The sequence below is a fragment of the Ammospiza caudacuta genome, chromosome 4, assembly GCF_027887145.1.
Source record: "Ammospiza caudacuta isolate bAmmCau1 chromosome 4, bAmmCau1.pri, whole genome shotgun sequence".
NCBI classification, from domain to species: domain Eukaryota; kingdom Metazoa; phylum Chordata; class Aves; order Passeriformes; family Passerellidae; genus Ammospiza; species Ammospiza caudacuta.
The window spans coordinates 26762010-26779609 of record NC_080596.1 but is presented as its reverse complement, the minus strand read 5'-3'; the positions used below and the strand labels follow the sequence as shown (position 1 = coordinate 26779609).

At 41.0% G+C, this 17600-nt stretch overlaps 2 protein-coding genes across 4 annotated transcripts in view; one reads left to right on the top strand and one right to left on the bottom strand.

Annotated features, from left to right (window-relative positions):
- The window catches only part of TBC1D9 (TBC1 domain family member 9), a 44082-nt gene extending 41605 nt beyond the window's left edge, over positions 1-2477 (top strand). For all 3 annotated transcript variants that reach the window (XM_058803087.1, XM_058803086.1, XM_058803088.1), the window contains one exon: positions 332-2477. In XM_058803087.1, coding sequence (XP_058659070.1) covers positions 332-1051 — 720 coding nt within the window. In that variant the 3' untranslated portion in view covers positions 1052-2477. The remainder of the gene's footprint in view (positions 1-331) is intronic.
- Positions 2478-3734: 1257 nt separating this feature from the next.
- On the bottom strand, positions 3735-13731 carry ELMOD2 (ELMO domain containing 2). Its single transcript, XM_058802927.1, has 8 exons — positions 13527-13731; positions 12317-12345; positions 11622-11716; positions 10661-10790; positions 9725-9858; positions 9081-9149; positions 7900-8033; positions 3735-7540 (listed from the first exon to the last, which is right to left on the bottom strand). Exons 1-8 carry the CDS (start codon positions 13669-13671, stop codon positions 7383-7385), a joined length of 894 nt encoding a protein of 297 aa, XP_058658910.1. The 5' UTR covers positions 13672-13731; the 3' UTR covers positions 3735-7382.
- Positions 13732-17600: the final 3869 nt, after the last annotated feature.

The window sequence follows — 17600 nt, the reverse complement described above, 5'->3', positions numbered from 1 at the left end:
TCGTTCCTACAAGAGAATCCACCAAAATCAATGCAAAGTGTCTCACTGCTCACCCTCTGTTGCCCTCCTGTGGCTGCAGTGAAGTGTATTTGTGGTATGTTGGACAAAACATCCAATCATTTATTCTAAATACCTTTTAGAGATGCTACATATGTGACTGCCCAGCCATAGAGTATGCTTCCTAGACTGCACCTGCATTATTTCAAATTTCACTTCAGTCACGTAAACCCTTGTGTCCTGCCTCAATCCCAGTGTTTTAAAACTGGTTTGGAAGACGTCAGTGTGATTTTTTCCTGCTCGTGTTAATGTTCCCTCCTCCTGTGGTGTTTAGGGGCAGTTCATTGAGCTGTGCAAGACGATGTACAACATGTTCAGTGAGGACCCCAATGAGCAGGACCTGTACCACGCCACAGCTGCCGTGACCAGCCTGCTGCTGGAGATCGGGGAGGTGGGGAAGCTCTTCAGCATGCAGCCCCCCGGCGACACGGACAGCAGCAGCTGCGGCAAGGCCGCGCAGGGTGAGCTGTTCCCCAAGAAGGAGCAGCAGCAGTTCCCCCTGGAGCAGCACAAGGCGTTCCGCGGCGGCCTCGCGGCCGGCGAGGAGGAGGCGGCTGGCACCGACGGCGCCCTGGGCATGCACATGGAGGACATCAAGCTGGAGGACTCGTCTCCCAGGGACAATGGGGCCTGCTCCTCCATGCTCATCTCCGACGACGACACCAAGGACGACAGCTCCATGTCCTCGTACTCGGTGCTGAGCGCGGGCTCGCACGACGAGGACAAGCTGCACTGCGAGGACATCGGCGAGGACACGGTGCTGGTGCGCAGCGGGCGCAGCCCAGCCCTGCGCCGCAGCACCAGCCTCGACAGGGACTGGGCCATCACCTTCGAGCAGTTCCTGGCCTCCCTGCTCACCGAGCCCGCCCTCGTCAGGTACTTCGACAAGCCCGTGTCCATGATGGCCAGGATCACCAACGCCAAAAACATCAGGATGAGGGGCAAGCCAATCACCTCGGCCAGTGACTACGAGATCTCTACTATGTCGGGATAAAAGGCAGCTGGGTTTTTTATTTCAGTTTTCTTTTTATTCTCTATTTATTAGTACCTGGCAGAGGCCCTGGTATTTTAGTTGTTTTCACTAATGTGAAAATGTTGGGGTGCAAACATAACTATCTTCAAGTATAATCACTCTTTCTGTGGGAAATGTTACACATGCAGATTTTATTCAAAATACAGAAAAGAAAATGCTTGTCAGTGAAGTGTGTGTATTATTAATATTGCTGTCCGTGTATAATGGTAAAGATTAGTTCTTAATTTCTAAATGTAAACTTAATGCCAATATTTATGAGCGTTTTTAAAATAGGCATATATAGAGATCTGATGCTTGGGGAAAAACAAACAACAAAATGGGAAGAACCTAAAATTTAAAGGGACACTGTCAACCTGAAAAGGACCTCAGGTGAAAATAAGTTCCAGGCAACATTCTTGAATCATAATTTTATTTAGTATTTTTTTTTTTCCAAAGAGGAATGCTTTGATTTTACTTTTCTGAATCTATGAAAGACCACTTCAGTGACACCTGCCTGGCTCCTAACTTCCTGTGCCTGAGACTGGTATGCTCAAGTGAGAGCATCCCAACCTAATGGGTTCACCAAATCAGGCAAGTGTGGATCAATGTGATGGTTTCTGCCCATTTGACTTTGCCAGCTGGGGCCACCAAAGGAAGATCTCCAGCATGACCCTGCCCAGAGCTGTGTCCCCAACCAGTGGACTTGGAAGCTTTGCTGGTGTTCTCCAAAGACACTGTATGCAGGTCCCAGAACAGATTGGGAGAGTCTCTTTTCAAAATTTGAAGTCTGTTTTTAAAAGCTTAGGGGAAAAAAAGTATATATGTATCTGCTTCTAAGGCTGGATCTACAGCACATATAGCTTAGTTCTTAAAACTAACCTTTACCACCAACCTATCATATTCTTGTTAGATTAATAAAAGCCTGTATTGCATAAGTCTTTATTTACTACAGTGTAAAGCAGCAGTAATGAAATCTGCAAGATAATGTAACTGAATGTTTAAATCTTACTGAGAACACTGTCACTTTATATGAAATGAATAGTATCCTGTATTGACTTACTGAATAATGTGTTGAAATGAAAACTGGAGCACCTGCACTTTGAATCCTTGCTTTTTTATACAGGTATTTGGGATTTTTTTTTAGATTTTGTTAGCTGTTTTTTAATTCATATTTGTTTGTTTCAGGATCATGCCTACATGCCTAATCTTTATTTGCTGTTTTGAGAATATTTTCTGTAGAATACTGTTGATTTTTATACTCCTGTATAATACTGCATCCACGTACCTTGCAGGTTTTTTTAGCACAAGCTATGTTTAATTCTTTTGTTTTAAAAGAATGCTTTTAAACTGTCAGATTAAGTGGTTTTTAACCACAAATAGGTAATGTGAACAAATAAAGTACACTCTGCACAGATTTGATTTTTAACTATTAAAGTCATGCTAGAGGGAAAATGAGGTGGTTGTGCTTTATTACACAGACAAATGTTAGTATGTCTCCTGGTAATGGTATGAAAAAGCACTGTATGCTGTGGCTGTGGATGGGTTTACAGATGTGTCAAATAATGGTATTAATCTGAAACCATGATCACCATTTTGAATGCTACTGCTTTGTTTTAATTTAAGAAGCCAAAGTGGGGGCTTTATTACATTGTCTGGCAGCTGAATAAGCTGCCATGGAAGTCTTCAGCACTAAGAATTAGCATCTTTAAGTGGACCACTGACCTTTTTAAGTTCTCCAAAACATTTTTCTTTTAAGAGCTTGTCAGCTTTGTTCCCACCCCACCCACAGCAGGGGATGCAGGGCTTGACAAGAATTATTTTGCTCCAGTGCCCTTCCTTACCCTCCTGATCACATCAGCAAAGCTCCCAGGTGTGAGCCCGCTCCTCTTCAAGGATGGCATTGCTATAGGCAGCAGCCAGGTGAGCTGATCTTTCCCAGTTTGGTTTGGATGAGGCTGCCCCCCTGATCAGGACACCTGGAAGTGTGTTTGGTGACAAGATCTGCTGTGCCTGCTCTTTAGTAGCAGTGTGGGAGCTGCTGAACAGAAAGCCACACAGGAATTCAGGTGACCAGCATACAATGGTGTGAAACTTTGGGGAAAATGATAGTATTTTTAAAGGCTTACTGTATGTACTGTATTCATGCCAGAAGATATGGAGTGAAAAAAAAAACAACAAACCAGCAACACTTGAGGGTTTCTATCTCTAGAGTTGTTCTCCAGCTTTTAAATGTTGTTCCTCCTGAGCAAAAATGCTCAGATTTTGAGTTGCCTCTGAGAGTTAACTTCCAGGTCCTTCAAATAAAGTCACTGTTGTGGGGTTTTGGGGGGGGGTGGGTTTGGTAGGGGCTTTTTTTGTGCTTTGGATTTGTTTTAATTTTTTTTAAGCTTGAGAGAGTGCTTCTTTTCAAGTGAAGATTTTAAAAGAACTGAAACAAAGCAGTAATAAACCTGTACCACTTGCAGCAGAGCACAGCAGCCCATCTGGGAAACAGGACTGAGAACCAAGGACCTCTCAGCAAGCTGGGGGCAATCTAGGAGGATGGGGGGGAAGAACAAACTAGGAGAAAGCTTCCACTCATATCCCAGTGCAGGAAACTGAAAATTGTTCCATTTTCTAGCAGGCCAAAGACACGACTGCTGACAATATTTTGGACTAACCCGTTCTTTATTTGCTACCATTGTAAACATCTCTATTACACAGACATCACAGTACACATTATTGCTTTTACATTGTGGTAAACAGGAATTCCTACTGGTATGCAGCTGTCTAAGCACAGTGTCATAAGAAGAAACTGCCCACAAGTTGTCTTGGGCATGTCTGGGTTGTTCCCAATTCCCCAGAGAAAGACAGTATCTAGAATGGCACAAGAAACACCAGTCCAAGGATGGGTCACCGTGGTACTACAGCAACACAAACAGCAATGACAGGGAAAGCACAGGCTACATCTTCACCACATCACTAGCAGTATTGTCAAGGGTGCCGATTGCTCAACTCCCACCTAACTAAACACAAACTTTTCCATCATAATTCCTAAAAAAAGGCTAAGTTATTTCTTTTGTGAAATTCTATTTAAACTAGGATGGAAAATCTGGAAAACCAATGGAACTATGTGTGTGTTTAATTTTTGTTGCATTTTTCAAAGACTGCTTTTTGTTTTGTTAGATGTTGCATTTTTGTTTTGCTTTTCAAAGACTGAAAGTCTGACACTATGTACCTGGGGTGTTTGAATTGGCCCCTTTTGCCCCTTAGGACAAAATGCCCTATTCTTTACAAGGCTGTATCAACTGGCACAGCCAGTTTGAAAGGATTGTTCCTTTCTTCCTATGTAACACTGTCTTCACATGGCTTTCCAATCAAGTTCTTACCTCTGAAACAACATGTTTACTTAGTGAAAGACTAGACTTTACATTTGCTTGTAGTAAACTTCTGCTTATCTCCAGATAAATTTGATCATAGAGTGGCACCGTGTTTCAAGCATACACTAAACAACAAAAGTGAAGGTAGTTTGTTAAACATTTGCTACAGGAACAACAACAAATTTAGAAAACCACCCTTTCTCCAGTTTTAATTTTTTTTTACTACTATTGCATAAAAGCTTTCACATAGTGAATGTTTTAAAGAGGCAGCAAGTTAGAAAACTAACAGCACTTGCAAGTTCTAAGATAATATGTGTTTAAAACATGATGGTTAATAATACTGAGTTTTTAACTCTTATTATAACCTGTGAGCAACAAATTCTGATGTTCAAGAATGTATCACCTTGCAGAAAAGTGGCCTACCTCCATTTCCAGTCTTCCATAACCTTAGGATTGTCACGTTACAACAGAGTTAGCAAAAACAGCACTGACTAGTAAAGCCTTGTCCTTGCCTTCTCTAAACACAATTTTACCTATTTCAGTACATTTTCTAGCTACCACCACAACACAGCTAACCTACCAGGGGTGCACACAGGGACAGCCAGGATTAGTCTACAAACAGTGAGTGACTCCTAGAAAGGATTACTGGGCTAGCTGACCATACAAATCCACATGCAAATCCTAACTGGCTCCCGGGAAGGTGCACTGCAGCCTAAGATCAACATTCACCTGAATTACTACATGCAAACTAATGCATTCCCTCGTGTCTCACTCACCTGCTGATGGCTGGCTTTACTGCCACAGTTTGCTTCCCAGATCACCCACTGATTTAGGAAGAAAAAAAACTAGCAAAGATGCATTTCATTACAAGCTCGAACTACATTTAACACTAAAGCATCTCAGGTGTGTGGTAGGAACCCTGAGACTCTATGGTTGGGCTTTAGAAGCCTCAGCAATAATTAAATGTCAGTCTCCTGGTGAACAAGGAGCCCAGTGGAAGTTTCAGTGCTGGAAATGAATTTTGCAACTGCAGGGAAAAACAGAAAAAAAGCTGGCAGACATAGCTCAGGGGAGCCTAAGAGATGGCTCAAACGATTCTGGAACTAGCTGGCAGGCAGAAGATGAACACAAATGGCATCTCCTTTGCTGCTGCTGCCAGACATAATGGGAATCATTTCTGGAGTTCAAAGTCAGTCGTGTTTTGCTTGCAAAGGAGAGCTACAAGCCATAGAGAAAGTTACTAATACAGACAAACTCAACAGAAGATGGGGCTAGAAAGGAACCACCTGGGCCATTTTCCACTTCCTTCCTTGGGTTTTTGGCATGTACAGGGTCTGCAAAGCTCAGAGAAACAGAAACGCAGGGCCCTCAAAGGAGGCTGCTCAGGGCTGTGTCCAGGTGGCCTTTGATGCTCTCCAATGCAGTATTACACATATTATATTTCATACTTATGGAGTGTAATAACACTCATTACAAACAGGGGGTTGTCTTTTCTTTTTTTCCCTCATCATGCTTCCATTCATTGTGTTCAATGCTTATATTCTTCAGGAATCTCTTCTGGAGTAGTCATTGACTAGAAATGAACTAGTTTACCTGAGATGATTGAAAAAATACATGAAAGCTTGTATAACATACAAATTTTATGCCACTGTGAACCATTCAGGTATAAGGTGAAAAAATCTTTCTCAAATTACTCAAGTTTCTAAGGCTGTGATCTAGTTAGAAGACTCAAAATAAAAAGCTGATTGAAAACAGCAGAAGGCACTTATTTAATAGAAGGTCTTAGAAAACAAAGTGATGGTCATACCAAATCCATTTAAAGTTGCTCTGAGCAATAATTAGTCACAATACAGACATGAAGTTCTATCTATTAGATTGTCTGAGGAGGGCAACACTAAGGAACACATCAAAGTTGCATCCCTTCTATGGAAAATACATCTTTTTTAGACTTGTACTCAGATGTGAATTTATTTTTACAAAATAAGGATTGCAGCTGCAATAAAGGGGTTTTTTAAATTTATAAAAGGACTAAAGTAAATCTGTTGTATCTCCCACTAAGAATACCCCCTTAGCTGCTAAAAGAAAGGGCTGACACCAGATTCTGAGTCAATCTTTCTCATCATTTGAAGTCAGATTAGAAAGAATCAAAAGTTTTTACAATAGGAATACTTCTAAAAGAGTAGCTTTAGCCTGAGGATCTTATTCTCATGCTGATGACACGTGGTTCTTTTTGTTTGTTTGCAAACTAAACTTCTTTCAAGCATAGGAATTGGCTGGTACAAATCCATAAATAAATTTCCTTTTCCAGAAGTAATTTCTAGTAAGTACAATATGCTGATGGATGAAGCCTCTTTTCCAAAATTATAAACAAATAACACATCTCCTTTGAGGACCTCTTAAATGCAAAGAAATTTAACATTGTTGAGTGAATGATCGATGACATATAAAGGAACAAGAACACAAAGAATCTAAAACCACAATAATTTCAACTAAACCTGAACCTCAACCATTACATTACAAGGTTGGAATTTAAATTCAAATTTGAAAAGCACAACTTAAACTGTCTTTTAAAAGACCATTAACAGTCAAACCCATTCATAGAAAATATGATGCAGCACAAATACCTGCTTCACATTTCTGCACCAAGAAGTATAAAAGAAAATGTACAAGTAAGCAATCCAGAGGTTCTTGAGATTTGTGGGTTGTTTTTGTGTTGGTTTGTTGGCTGGGTTTTGTTTCCTTTTCAGAAAGCTGCCCTTTGGAGAATAGCATAAAAATACCTGTAAACAGAGGTTGATTGTCCAAGCTTTCCTAACTGAATTTTGCTAATTTTCTTTTTTTTTAATGTAAAAAAAAAAGTTCTGTTGTTAGACAGTTTTTGGTGAAACACACAAACTTTGCATCTGAATGCATCACTCAATTTTTAATACAGAACCTCATGTACTGCAGAGGAATTAAGGTTTCTTTGTATCTTGTAAGGTCAGTGCCACACGGTAATCCAGTAGAAGTCCCTTAATTTTTTCATGGAATTTCTCTCTGTACTGGTTGAAGTGCATAATGCTTTCTGGTTCCTCTTCAAACCAGAACTTGTCAAACTCATAAACTAGATAACCTGTGAAGAAAATAAAATACAGCCAGTCCTAGAGTGCTCCTTTAGACTCTCTTCATCCCCTTAAAACATGGACTGTCCCATCCTGATCTACAGCAAGCCTCTGGATGCTTTAATAATAACTAAAAAATAAATCTGCAAACACTGAGTTTGCAGACTGGAACATCTAAAATACAGAAAGCCACAGAAATGATCCTTAAATGTACATTTCTGCAGCACAGTGTTTAGGCAACAGGTGCATTTCCAATACAGGAGGCAAGCAGCTTGCTCTGGCTAATGGAGAAGAGTGGAAATGCACTCCAAGGAGCCCAAACTCTGTGTTGTGGCCACCCCTGAGTACTAGAGCAGCTGGGGGTACTCACAGTAGAACTGATGGAAGTGCTCCATCTGTGGCAGCCCAGAGACCATGTTGTAGAGATGGCCCTTCAAAGCACCATTCTTGAGCAAGCTGTATGCCATCTCTGTCAGATTGATCCCAACTATGGCATAGGAGTACCTGCAACACAAACCATGGGTGTGCAGTATGGACTGGGAGACTTAAAGGTTCCCTGGCACACTCTGCTCTAGGAAAGCTCTGACAGTCCACAACTGTCCTGTGATACTTGTAAAAGTTACTGTGAGATTGAGATGGCAAAGCTAACCAGCTGACTTCAACTTAATCATTTGAAATCCTTAGATCTGCTGGAATATTGAAAATTGGATGTGAAAAACATTGCTGCAGTGTAAATGGAATGTCTACTTCAACCTGCTGCTCAAGCTGAATGAATCTGGTTTTCTGTAGCATGGTATAAAAAGTATTAGAATAGAAATTCTTAAACAACAAGTTTTTGTAGAGGAAAAAAAAGTAAAAATCAATTAATTTCTACCAATTATGTAATTGAGCAAAAAGTCTCACATAACCTGTTGATGACAGAGTTGCACAGGGTAATGTTATTTACAATCAAAGTCACAAAGGGCTCCTGTTTTTTGGTAGCTCATCAAGTTAACAACGAGCTAGACAGATCAGATTATTTTATCTGACTGGTTTAAGAGCATATTTCTCTGTAAAAACTGCTAAATACCTAAATATGCAAAGTTTTTGAAAACAAATTTAAACAAACACACCACCTGTTTGTAAATACTTATTACACAGCAGAAACCCAGAGGGAGAAAAGGACCTTAAGAGGTAATCTAAACTATCCCAACACAGGATCAGTAAGAAGGTGAAAAACAAGTATGAATTTCTAAATCTAATCTAAGTCTACTATAAATAAAACCAACTACAACGTTAAAGGCATTTACTATGTTAAATAAAGATGATATTTTGCAACATTTTTGCCCCAACAAATCTATTCTGGGAAAAAAAAAAAAGCTGCACTTAGTTCCCAGCTAGAAATTGCTTTCTGTGTTTGGTTTCTCACATTTTTCTATTTTGACCCTTTTTTCATCCTTTAATGGAAAAAGCCCACATGTATTTTCCTCTTTACCTTCCGGACACATGTTTAAGAGCATTCACTTAAGTTCTGACATAGAAGCAGCCAGAAAAAACTCTGGAGTGACTTACCCCAGCTTTGGGTGATTGGACCGAGAAAGGATCTGACGAGCTTCACTGGTGTAATGCTTGCTAAAATACCTGCCGGTGTAAAATAGTATTTTAGATTCTTTGGGAAAAAATACTGAGTTCATGTCAACATTAAAATCTGTACCTTTAAACTGAAGGCGAAAATTAGCTTTTAACTGGGATATGGCACAAAATAAAAACCATGGAAAAGGCAGCAAAATAAACTATATTCAGCGTGAACTAATACTGTAAAAAAAATAAAAATCACTGTGATCTGAACATCAAATATGAAGTTCAACCTAGTCCAAAAAGTTAGCTTAGCAAAGATATGTAAACTTGCCTATTTTCCATTACAGTAGGAATTTTTACATTCAGGAATTTTTAAAGCTTTTGACAAGTTAGGTACAACCTACTGACTCTATCATAAGGCAACAACAAAATAAGGTTGGGCAAGTTTCTGTCCCTTCCCTCACTTCTTGTCCTTACCCAAGCACATCATATGTTTACAATGTGCAGCCACCAGAAATGTAGAACACAATACTTTTTACTTGCTTCTACTCAGTTTCTATTAGAAACAGCATTAACGAGAGAAAAGACAGACACTGCAAATCAGTTACAGAAAGCATGAAATCCCTCTTTTCACTTACACCAGGTTCACCAGGCCCAGCAGCCCCATCCCTCTGAAGTCAGTTTTAGGATCGTCGCCCTGGAAGCCGATGTCACACCACTGTTTGCTGATTCTGGCCTTCAGGTTCTCGTGAGGCATCAGCAAATTCCAGAGCTGCACAAACAGACTGCCATGTTATGTCACGTATCAAGTATCCCAGGCCACAGCAATTGAGAACATTGCTGCTGCCACTGGAAACCATTCACCAGGCTGGAACAGGGCACAATCTGCATGCTGCTTTTCTCTGTGAGTGCCAGTCTGGGCTCTGCTACAATGGCTCACTCCAGCAGTTATGGAAGTTATTATATTGAACATCAAGTGTGCTATTTGCCCTTCACAGACAAAGGTGCTGCAGGAATACTGAAGAAACAAAGACTTGTTTCGCTACAGAAATTAATTTGTGTATCATTTTGTAATAGGACAGCCATAAACTGAAATATAAATGCTCAGTGAATACTCATTTAACACGTCACTGCTGGGCCTTCCATAGCAAGCTGAGATAATGATGAAGTTTTATCTTCCAGCACCAAACCACCTTCCTTGATACTGACTGGGATGCAGTAATAAGAAAAAATTAGTGTCTTTTTTATTTAGTTATTAGTGGTTTACAACGTTAGACGTGTGCATAAGGTTATAAATCTTTTGCATCACCAACTAATTTTTCTACATATATATTGTTATGTCTGATTTCACACAAAATAACTCCACTGCAGGTAACTCTAGCTTTTTTCTTCGAGGTTATATTTTAATATGTCATTTCTGCAGTTTGCAGTTCTGCTTTGCAGTTTGTAAGCAGAAAAGAGCTTTAAATAGGCCAGCTGGTAAGAATGTTACCAATAAGTTCTTTCAAGGTGTTGGACTTGGAGGGGGGGAAAAAACCAACCAAACAGCGCATGTATTTTAAAAATTATTTCACCTCAATCAACTGTTCCTCGTGTTCTTCATTTTCTGAATCATATGGGACCTTCCTCAGGTTCTCCACATCCAAATACAATTTTTTATAACCTGATATCTGTAGCAAGGATATATGCAAATTTGTCTTAAACCTGAAATAATGACAAAACACCATAGAGGAGATTTAAATAGGCTACTCAGCCATGAATTCTAGCTTGAATTACAAAATAAGACCTTTCTTATGTAAACACCAGAATTAGGAAGTGCTTTATGTGTACCTTTATGAACTACAGCTGGTTAAGTACACTTCCATACTTTAAACATGTCTAGCTGATTCCAGGGCTGCAGTCAGACACCACTGCCTTCAATTATGGGGAAGAAAAAGAGAGAAAAAAACCACCAAAAAACAAAAACAAAGCCCCAAAAAAGCACACACACACACACACACAAAAAAAAAAAAAAAAAAAAAAAAAAAAAAAAAAAAACCTGCTAAAATCTGTCATGGCACAAAACTCCATGTATCATCCTGACCATTGTACCTTCACCCACCCCCAAACTTTTTGTACGTCTTACATGCAAAAAAATGAAAAAAAAGAAGAAATTTTTTTCTCACTCACTAATTACTTATGCAGATGAATGCACTCACTAATTACTTATGCAGATGAATGCAAACAGTAATCAGGCATCAGTACATTCTCTCAAATATATCTAAGGAATTATATAGTTCTTGTAATTAACTTATGCAATGATCATACAAGTCAGAATTATGGAGTACCAGAAGGGACTTGCAAACAGACACACAGTAATGCCAAATCCACATGAATGAAACTTTGCAGTTCATTTTCTAGAACTGATGAGAACATAACCACATTCATTTTCAGATTTCATTCTGAACACCTGCGTTGAATATAAACATTGCATCAGGTTAAGCAGCTGGAAGAACATGGAAACAAGTGAGAACAGAGAAAGGTCTCCAAACACACCTTGTGTCCTTCTGTCCAATCTTCTTTGCTTTCATGACATCTCTGACACACTTCTCCACTTCAGCTTCCTCAATGTGTACAGCATTTCTCAAAACCTAGGTGGTTAACACAGTAAAGAGTTCATGAGCAATGAAAACACTGTCTACTTTATTATTATTGCTCAGCTTCTCTCTGTCTGTTGTGTGTATTATTTGCTATCAGAGGAAAAGGGTCAGTTTAAGGCAATTGATTACAATGCACTGGCTCCAACTGCACGTAAAACATCTGCAATAATTACATGAGAGTGTGATTTGTGCTTTGTCAGGCTGTAAACAGCAATGTTTACATAGGAGTTGCATAAAGAATAAATACAAAGCTGGAGAGTTGCTTGCTGTAGGTTCTTGTTTGCTTTCAGCTGCTGACTTATATTCTTCCTACTCCAACTGAAACAAGTGCAGCCAAGAAAATGTTTCAGAATTAGAAGACAGGTAGCTAACAAAGCTGAGATTTCACTCAAAAAAATGTTTGAAGGGCCATGGGATTATTTTTGAGAAACCTTAAATAAACTCAGCACACAGAACACAAAATTCCAAGTTCTCTCTGTCCTTTACTCGTCTTCAGTTTGCCCCTTTCAGAAAGTGGATGCATGTGTTATTTTCCTGGGATCTGCCTCTGAAAAAAGGTTTTATTACACTTTCATCTCTGCTATCTCTTACCTTATTTTTTGATGATTCCAGTGAATGTTCTGCAATATGGAAAAAAGTAGATTTCACCATTAAATTGAACTGTTTTAAATAATTGTCAATAAGTGTTCTTGCAGTATATAACCATTATAAAATTCTGCATCCCTTTTATACATGTAATAAAAAAGTAATCAACCTTAAAATGAACCGTTTATCAGGTAACAGAATGTCTTAATTTACACAGATCTTTTTTTATAACTCTTCAGTACAACGCTGAAAGTAGATCTGGATTTTTTAAAGCATCAATTACATGTACAAAACAAAGGCAAATTAGAAAAGGTGTCAGGAGAGAAATATGTCAATTGATATCTTCCTGTTTCATATTTATTACTGAAGAGTAAGGAAGCACGGTCATTTCTGCAATTTATTCAGCAGTTTCTTGAATTGCTATTTTGATCAAAATTCTGCGTCAAGCAGAACTGTAAGTTAAATCACTCTTCCTCACCTCCAAAAAATGCATTTATGGATATATAATAAAATATTAAAAAAAAAATGTCAATTTTTTTAGTAAAGTAAGGTAAAAACATATACACAAAGTGACGGGAAGACTCTGATTCATTTTTTGATGACACTGGGATCTCCTTAGCAAGGAGACAAGGAAGCTGGTTCTGGCATTCATTTAGAATTCTCACGGGCTAGCTGGGGTGAAAGGCAGAGTGCCAACACAATTCTGGGGCGCGCACCAGGTACCGGTGTGAATTGTGGAAGCTGGTTCTGGCATTGATTCAGGATTCTCACGGGCTAGCTGGGACGAAAGGAAGAGTGCCAATACAATTGTGGGGTGCACACCAGGTGCTGCTGTGAAAGCAGGAGGCTCAGGGGAACCTGCTCTATCCCTACACGCCTGGGAAGGAGCCTGGGACAGGAGGGGCTCGATCCCTTCTCCAGGTGAGCAGCCACAGGAGGACAGACACGTGCTCAGGTTGTGCCAGGGGAGGTTCAGGTTGGATATGAGGGCAGAGCCACCCCCGAAAGGGCTGTCAAGCACCGCACAGGCTGCCCGGGACAGCAGTTCAGTCACCACCATTCCCGGCGAGGTTTAAAGGAGGTGTGCATATGGCACTGGCAGACAGGGTTCGGTGCTGGGTTAATCGATGATGACGACGGAGGTCATTTCCAGGCTAAATGACGCTGGCACTACTGCCGCTCCGAGGCGGCCCCGCGGCCCCGGCCCCTCCATTACCTACGCTCAGCGTCCTCCGCGCTCCCGGCTCCGCGCCGCCCAGGAGGCGCTGCAGCTCGCACTTGCCCGTCAGCAGCCGCAGCAGCCACTTGAGCCAGAAGCGAAAGTAGTGGCTGTACAGGAACCGCCAGACGTGCGCCCACATCTCCGCGGGGCCCAGCGCGGCCCGGCCCGCCCGCGCCCCGCGCTGCCCCCTCGCGGCCGGGCCGCCGCCGCCCCTCAGAGCAGCGCGGGCGGGCAGCGAGCGGGGCCCGGCGCCCCGCGTCCCGCCGGAAGCGGAGCCCGACCTGGAAGTGATCGCGGGCACGGCGGGCGGCGGAAGTGCCGCCTGAGAGGAGGCTTCCCTTGGGAAGAGGCTTCCCCTTCCTCACGGCCCTCACCGGCTCCGGGCGGTGCTGCTCGCTGCCCGCTGCCCGGCGGAAGTGCCGCCTGAGAGGAGGCTTCCCTTAGGAAGAGGCTTCCCCTTCCCCACGGCCCTCACCGGCTCCGGGCGGTGCTGCTTGCCGCCCGCCCCTTGCCCCGCTGCCTCTGCTGCCCGCAGAGCCGGCCTGAGCGCCCGGTGCGATAGCGAGAGACACTGGAGAGAGACATCGAGTGCCTGTTTCAGAGTTGCACAACCCTGGGCGGTTAATCCGCACACAATCCACACACAGATCAAGCGCTCCAACGATCAGCACTTCTCCCTATTTATACGTTTTAGTAAACAAAGGGGTTGCTGTTCGTTGGCTGCAAGTTACACAGTTCTTGTAATACTAATCAGTATTCTGGTGGTTAATGTTGTCTCACCTCTGGTGCTCACTAATCCCGTGCCCGGGGGGTTTGGGGCCGGTGCTCTGTGAGTCGGTCGGGATCTGCCCCTGCCGGAATTCCCAGCGGGAGCCGATTCCAGCACAATTATTGAGTTATCTTCATTGGTCTCTTCCTTACCTTGGCAGTTCTGCCAGGTGTCCTTGTGGCCCCTAAATTCTGCATTTGTGGTGGGCACTGTGGTGTGATGGTGTTCACACGGGCTTTCAAGTGAGAGAAAAGGATCTGACTCCATTATTCAGAAGGCTGATTTATTATTTTATTATATATATTACATTAAAACTACTCGAATAGAAGAAAAAGTTTCATCTCAGAAGGTTAGCTAAGCTAAGAATAGAAAGATAGAATGATAACAAAGGCTTGTGGCTCGGCTCTCTGTCCGAGCCAGCTGACTGTGATTGGCCATTAATTACAAACAACCACATGAGACCAATCACAGCTGCACCTGTTGCATTCCACAGCAGCAGATAACCATTGTTTACATTTTGTTCCTGAGGCCTCTCAGCTTCTCAGGAAGAAAAAATCCTAGGAAAGGATTTTTAATGAAAAGATGTGTGCGACACTATGGGGCACCCACTTTGTCCACAGCGGTGCGTCCTTCTTCCCAAGCTTTGTTAGCCTCCCCTGGCTCTGAGAACATCGAAGCCTGTCCAGCCCCAAACCTTAACAAGACAATTCCACCAAAAAATAATTTTTGGTAGAACACCTGGACATCACCTAGAGCTTGTTGGGTGCTCTCTTTTTCATGACTTAAATCTCCCTTCTTGCTGGTTAGTCTTGAAAGTAGATAAAGATCAAAACACCAAAGGATATTCTTTCTTAAGAAAATTTTTACATATTCCACATCTTGCAACAGTTGGGCTAGATGATTTCAAGGAGTGTGTTACCATGGACCTTGCCTTGCCTTTGCTGAATGAAGGTTCAGCCTGAGTGGTCCATTTAGTATCAGTCACTGCTGCCATTGTATTACAGTTTATTGTTTCAGTAAACATGGGTTGAGCACGGAATTGTATGCAAAATTTGGAGTGTTGTAAGGGAGCTGGCAGACGTGCCTGACTGCATTCTGATATATTTTTTGATGTGTGGAAATTGAGCTTACTTTTACACTAAATCAAAAGCCACACAGCAAGTCTGATGGCCTATGTCCCACAGAGGATTTCAGAGCACAGACCAGCTTGCTTGGCATCCTCTCTCTGGGTTCTGTACTCACGGGGGTGCAAGGCTTCATGCGGGGAAACCACTGATATGTGAACCTCAATTGTTTAAACAGAAATTACATTTTGTGTGGAATGTCAAGAATCAAAGTAACTTTTACTATGATTTTTGGAATTTGTTCCACTTTCTATTGTTATTTACTGTGACAATACATACACACATTACATTATTATTGTTTTATCAGTTGTTTTTGCTTCCAGTCTCCAGGACTGATGTGTAGAATATCTGGTGTTGGCAGTACATTGCACCACACTTCTCTGTGACAGAATTAGGTTTGTTGAGGTAAGCTTGACAGATTTTAAGGTCTTGGTTTAAATTAAGCCCTTCTGAAATGTGAGTTTAACAGATGCAAGCTTTAGTCTTATACTTATTTCTGCTTATATGATGTTTCCTTCACTTTAAATCTGTATTTTAAAGTAAAATCTGTAACCAATTAATGCTTTAAAAATATTATAGCACGCTTTTTTGACTGGTTTTTTCCACAGCTTTTTGTAAATTGCAAGACAGCAAGCATGTTTGATTTTGTACAAATGTTAGCACGTGAATCATGCAAGATGTCTCTGTAACATCATGTGCAGTCAGTTAATAAATTCTATTATTAGAATTCTATTATAAATACCATGCAGTAACTTTAAAAAAATCCACCTTCTTCTTGTATTCAGTATTTGCCTTCAAGTTTCACCTTCACAGAGACTTTGGTAGAAGTAAAGATCATAACCTGTTTATTTTTTTAAATCCCATTTCTTGGGTGAGCAGCAGGGCAAATAACCAGCAGCTGGATCTGTCTCTAGTCAGAAAACTCTCCATGGCAGCAGCCATTACCTGTTACTACTGGCATTTATTCTTTGTTCCTACTCCTTTGCAGATGAAGGACATGAAAAATAATCTACTGCTTGGCTCAGCCAGAAGCCTGTATAATGTCAAATATTTATTTTAATGTTTCTTTTGTCTACCCTTGCTTACACATGGATGTGTGAAAACAGTATAAAGATGTGGAGCAGTCATCTGAGCAAGAAGAAGCTAAAAGGAAATGTGTGTTAGATTTCTGTTAATCTTATCTTCAGCAGCCCTCCTGCTTGACCACATCATTTACATGTTCGTTTTAGCTTTATTACAGATAGAACACCAACCAATAAAGATATTTTATTCATTACTGGGGGGGGATATTTAATGCTCATTTTTAGTTCTTAATCTCTATTTTACTGCAAATGTGCCAAAATCTACATTGACCCTCCATCCAAATTTGTGCCCTGAGCTTTTAGTTTATTAAATGGGAGAGGGGAATGGTGATGGGGAGGCAGTAAAGAGGATTGTGTTGTGATTGCATTGCATCCTATTAGCCAATTATAAATGCATATCCAAAGTGTAGCTTAAAGAAGATTTCTCAGTAAAATATTTCAATGGCACAGAAACAGAAGGTAGGGGGAAGTTCACAAGAAATGTGTGTACAGGACAGGAATAATGAGGTCTAACTCAAGGCTTCCTGGCAATTTATGGGGCCACACTGAGATTTTTAGTTCATGTATATACTGATGCAGGCTACTAGCAGTCTCCTGCATTTTTAATGAATAATAACATTTATAATTCAAAGTAATTAGTAAACAGAAATATAAACTCATCCTTATCATAACTCAAACACAGGAAGGTCATGCTGACCTTGCCAGAGCAGCAATATACAATTTGTGAGGTCCCAGATTTCCAAAACAGACATAGTTGTACTGTTGTTAGTATAAAGAGGGGCATATAAAGGCAGCATTGATATTAGGACTCCAGCACACCTGTGTCTGGACACATCTGTTGTAGAATTTGGCATTGCTCTGCACCACACCATTCATTTTGCACACAAAATCATTTGGGGGTTTGGTACAAAATGAGGTAAATTGTTAAGTAAGCAAATGGAGAAAGGGAAGAAGAGACACTGTATTAATAATACAAGCATATTTTCAGAAAACAAATTGTCTAGATTACTATGTCCTCTGGGTAAATAAGGTAATGAATTATATATGCTAGTAATACATTAAGAAGTAGATAACAGTTTAGCTAGCAAAAAGC

Excerpts from the sequence above, each read along its gene's own strand:
- ELMOD2 (XM_058802927.1), bottom strand. The coding sequence starts at position 13,671 with ATGTGGGCGCACGTCTGGCGGTTCCTGTACAGCCACTACTTTCGCTTC. Across the intron at positions 11,717-12,316 it reads TGGAATCATCAAAAAATAAG|GTTTTGAGAAATGCTGTACA; the intron begins GTAAGAGATAGC and ends TTAACCACCTAG. Across the intron at positions 7,541-7,899 it reads GCACTTCCATCAGTTCTACT|GTTATCTAGTTTATGAGTTT; the intron begins GTGAGTACCCCC and ends TTTTCTTCACAG.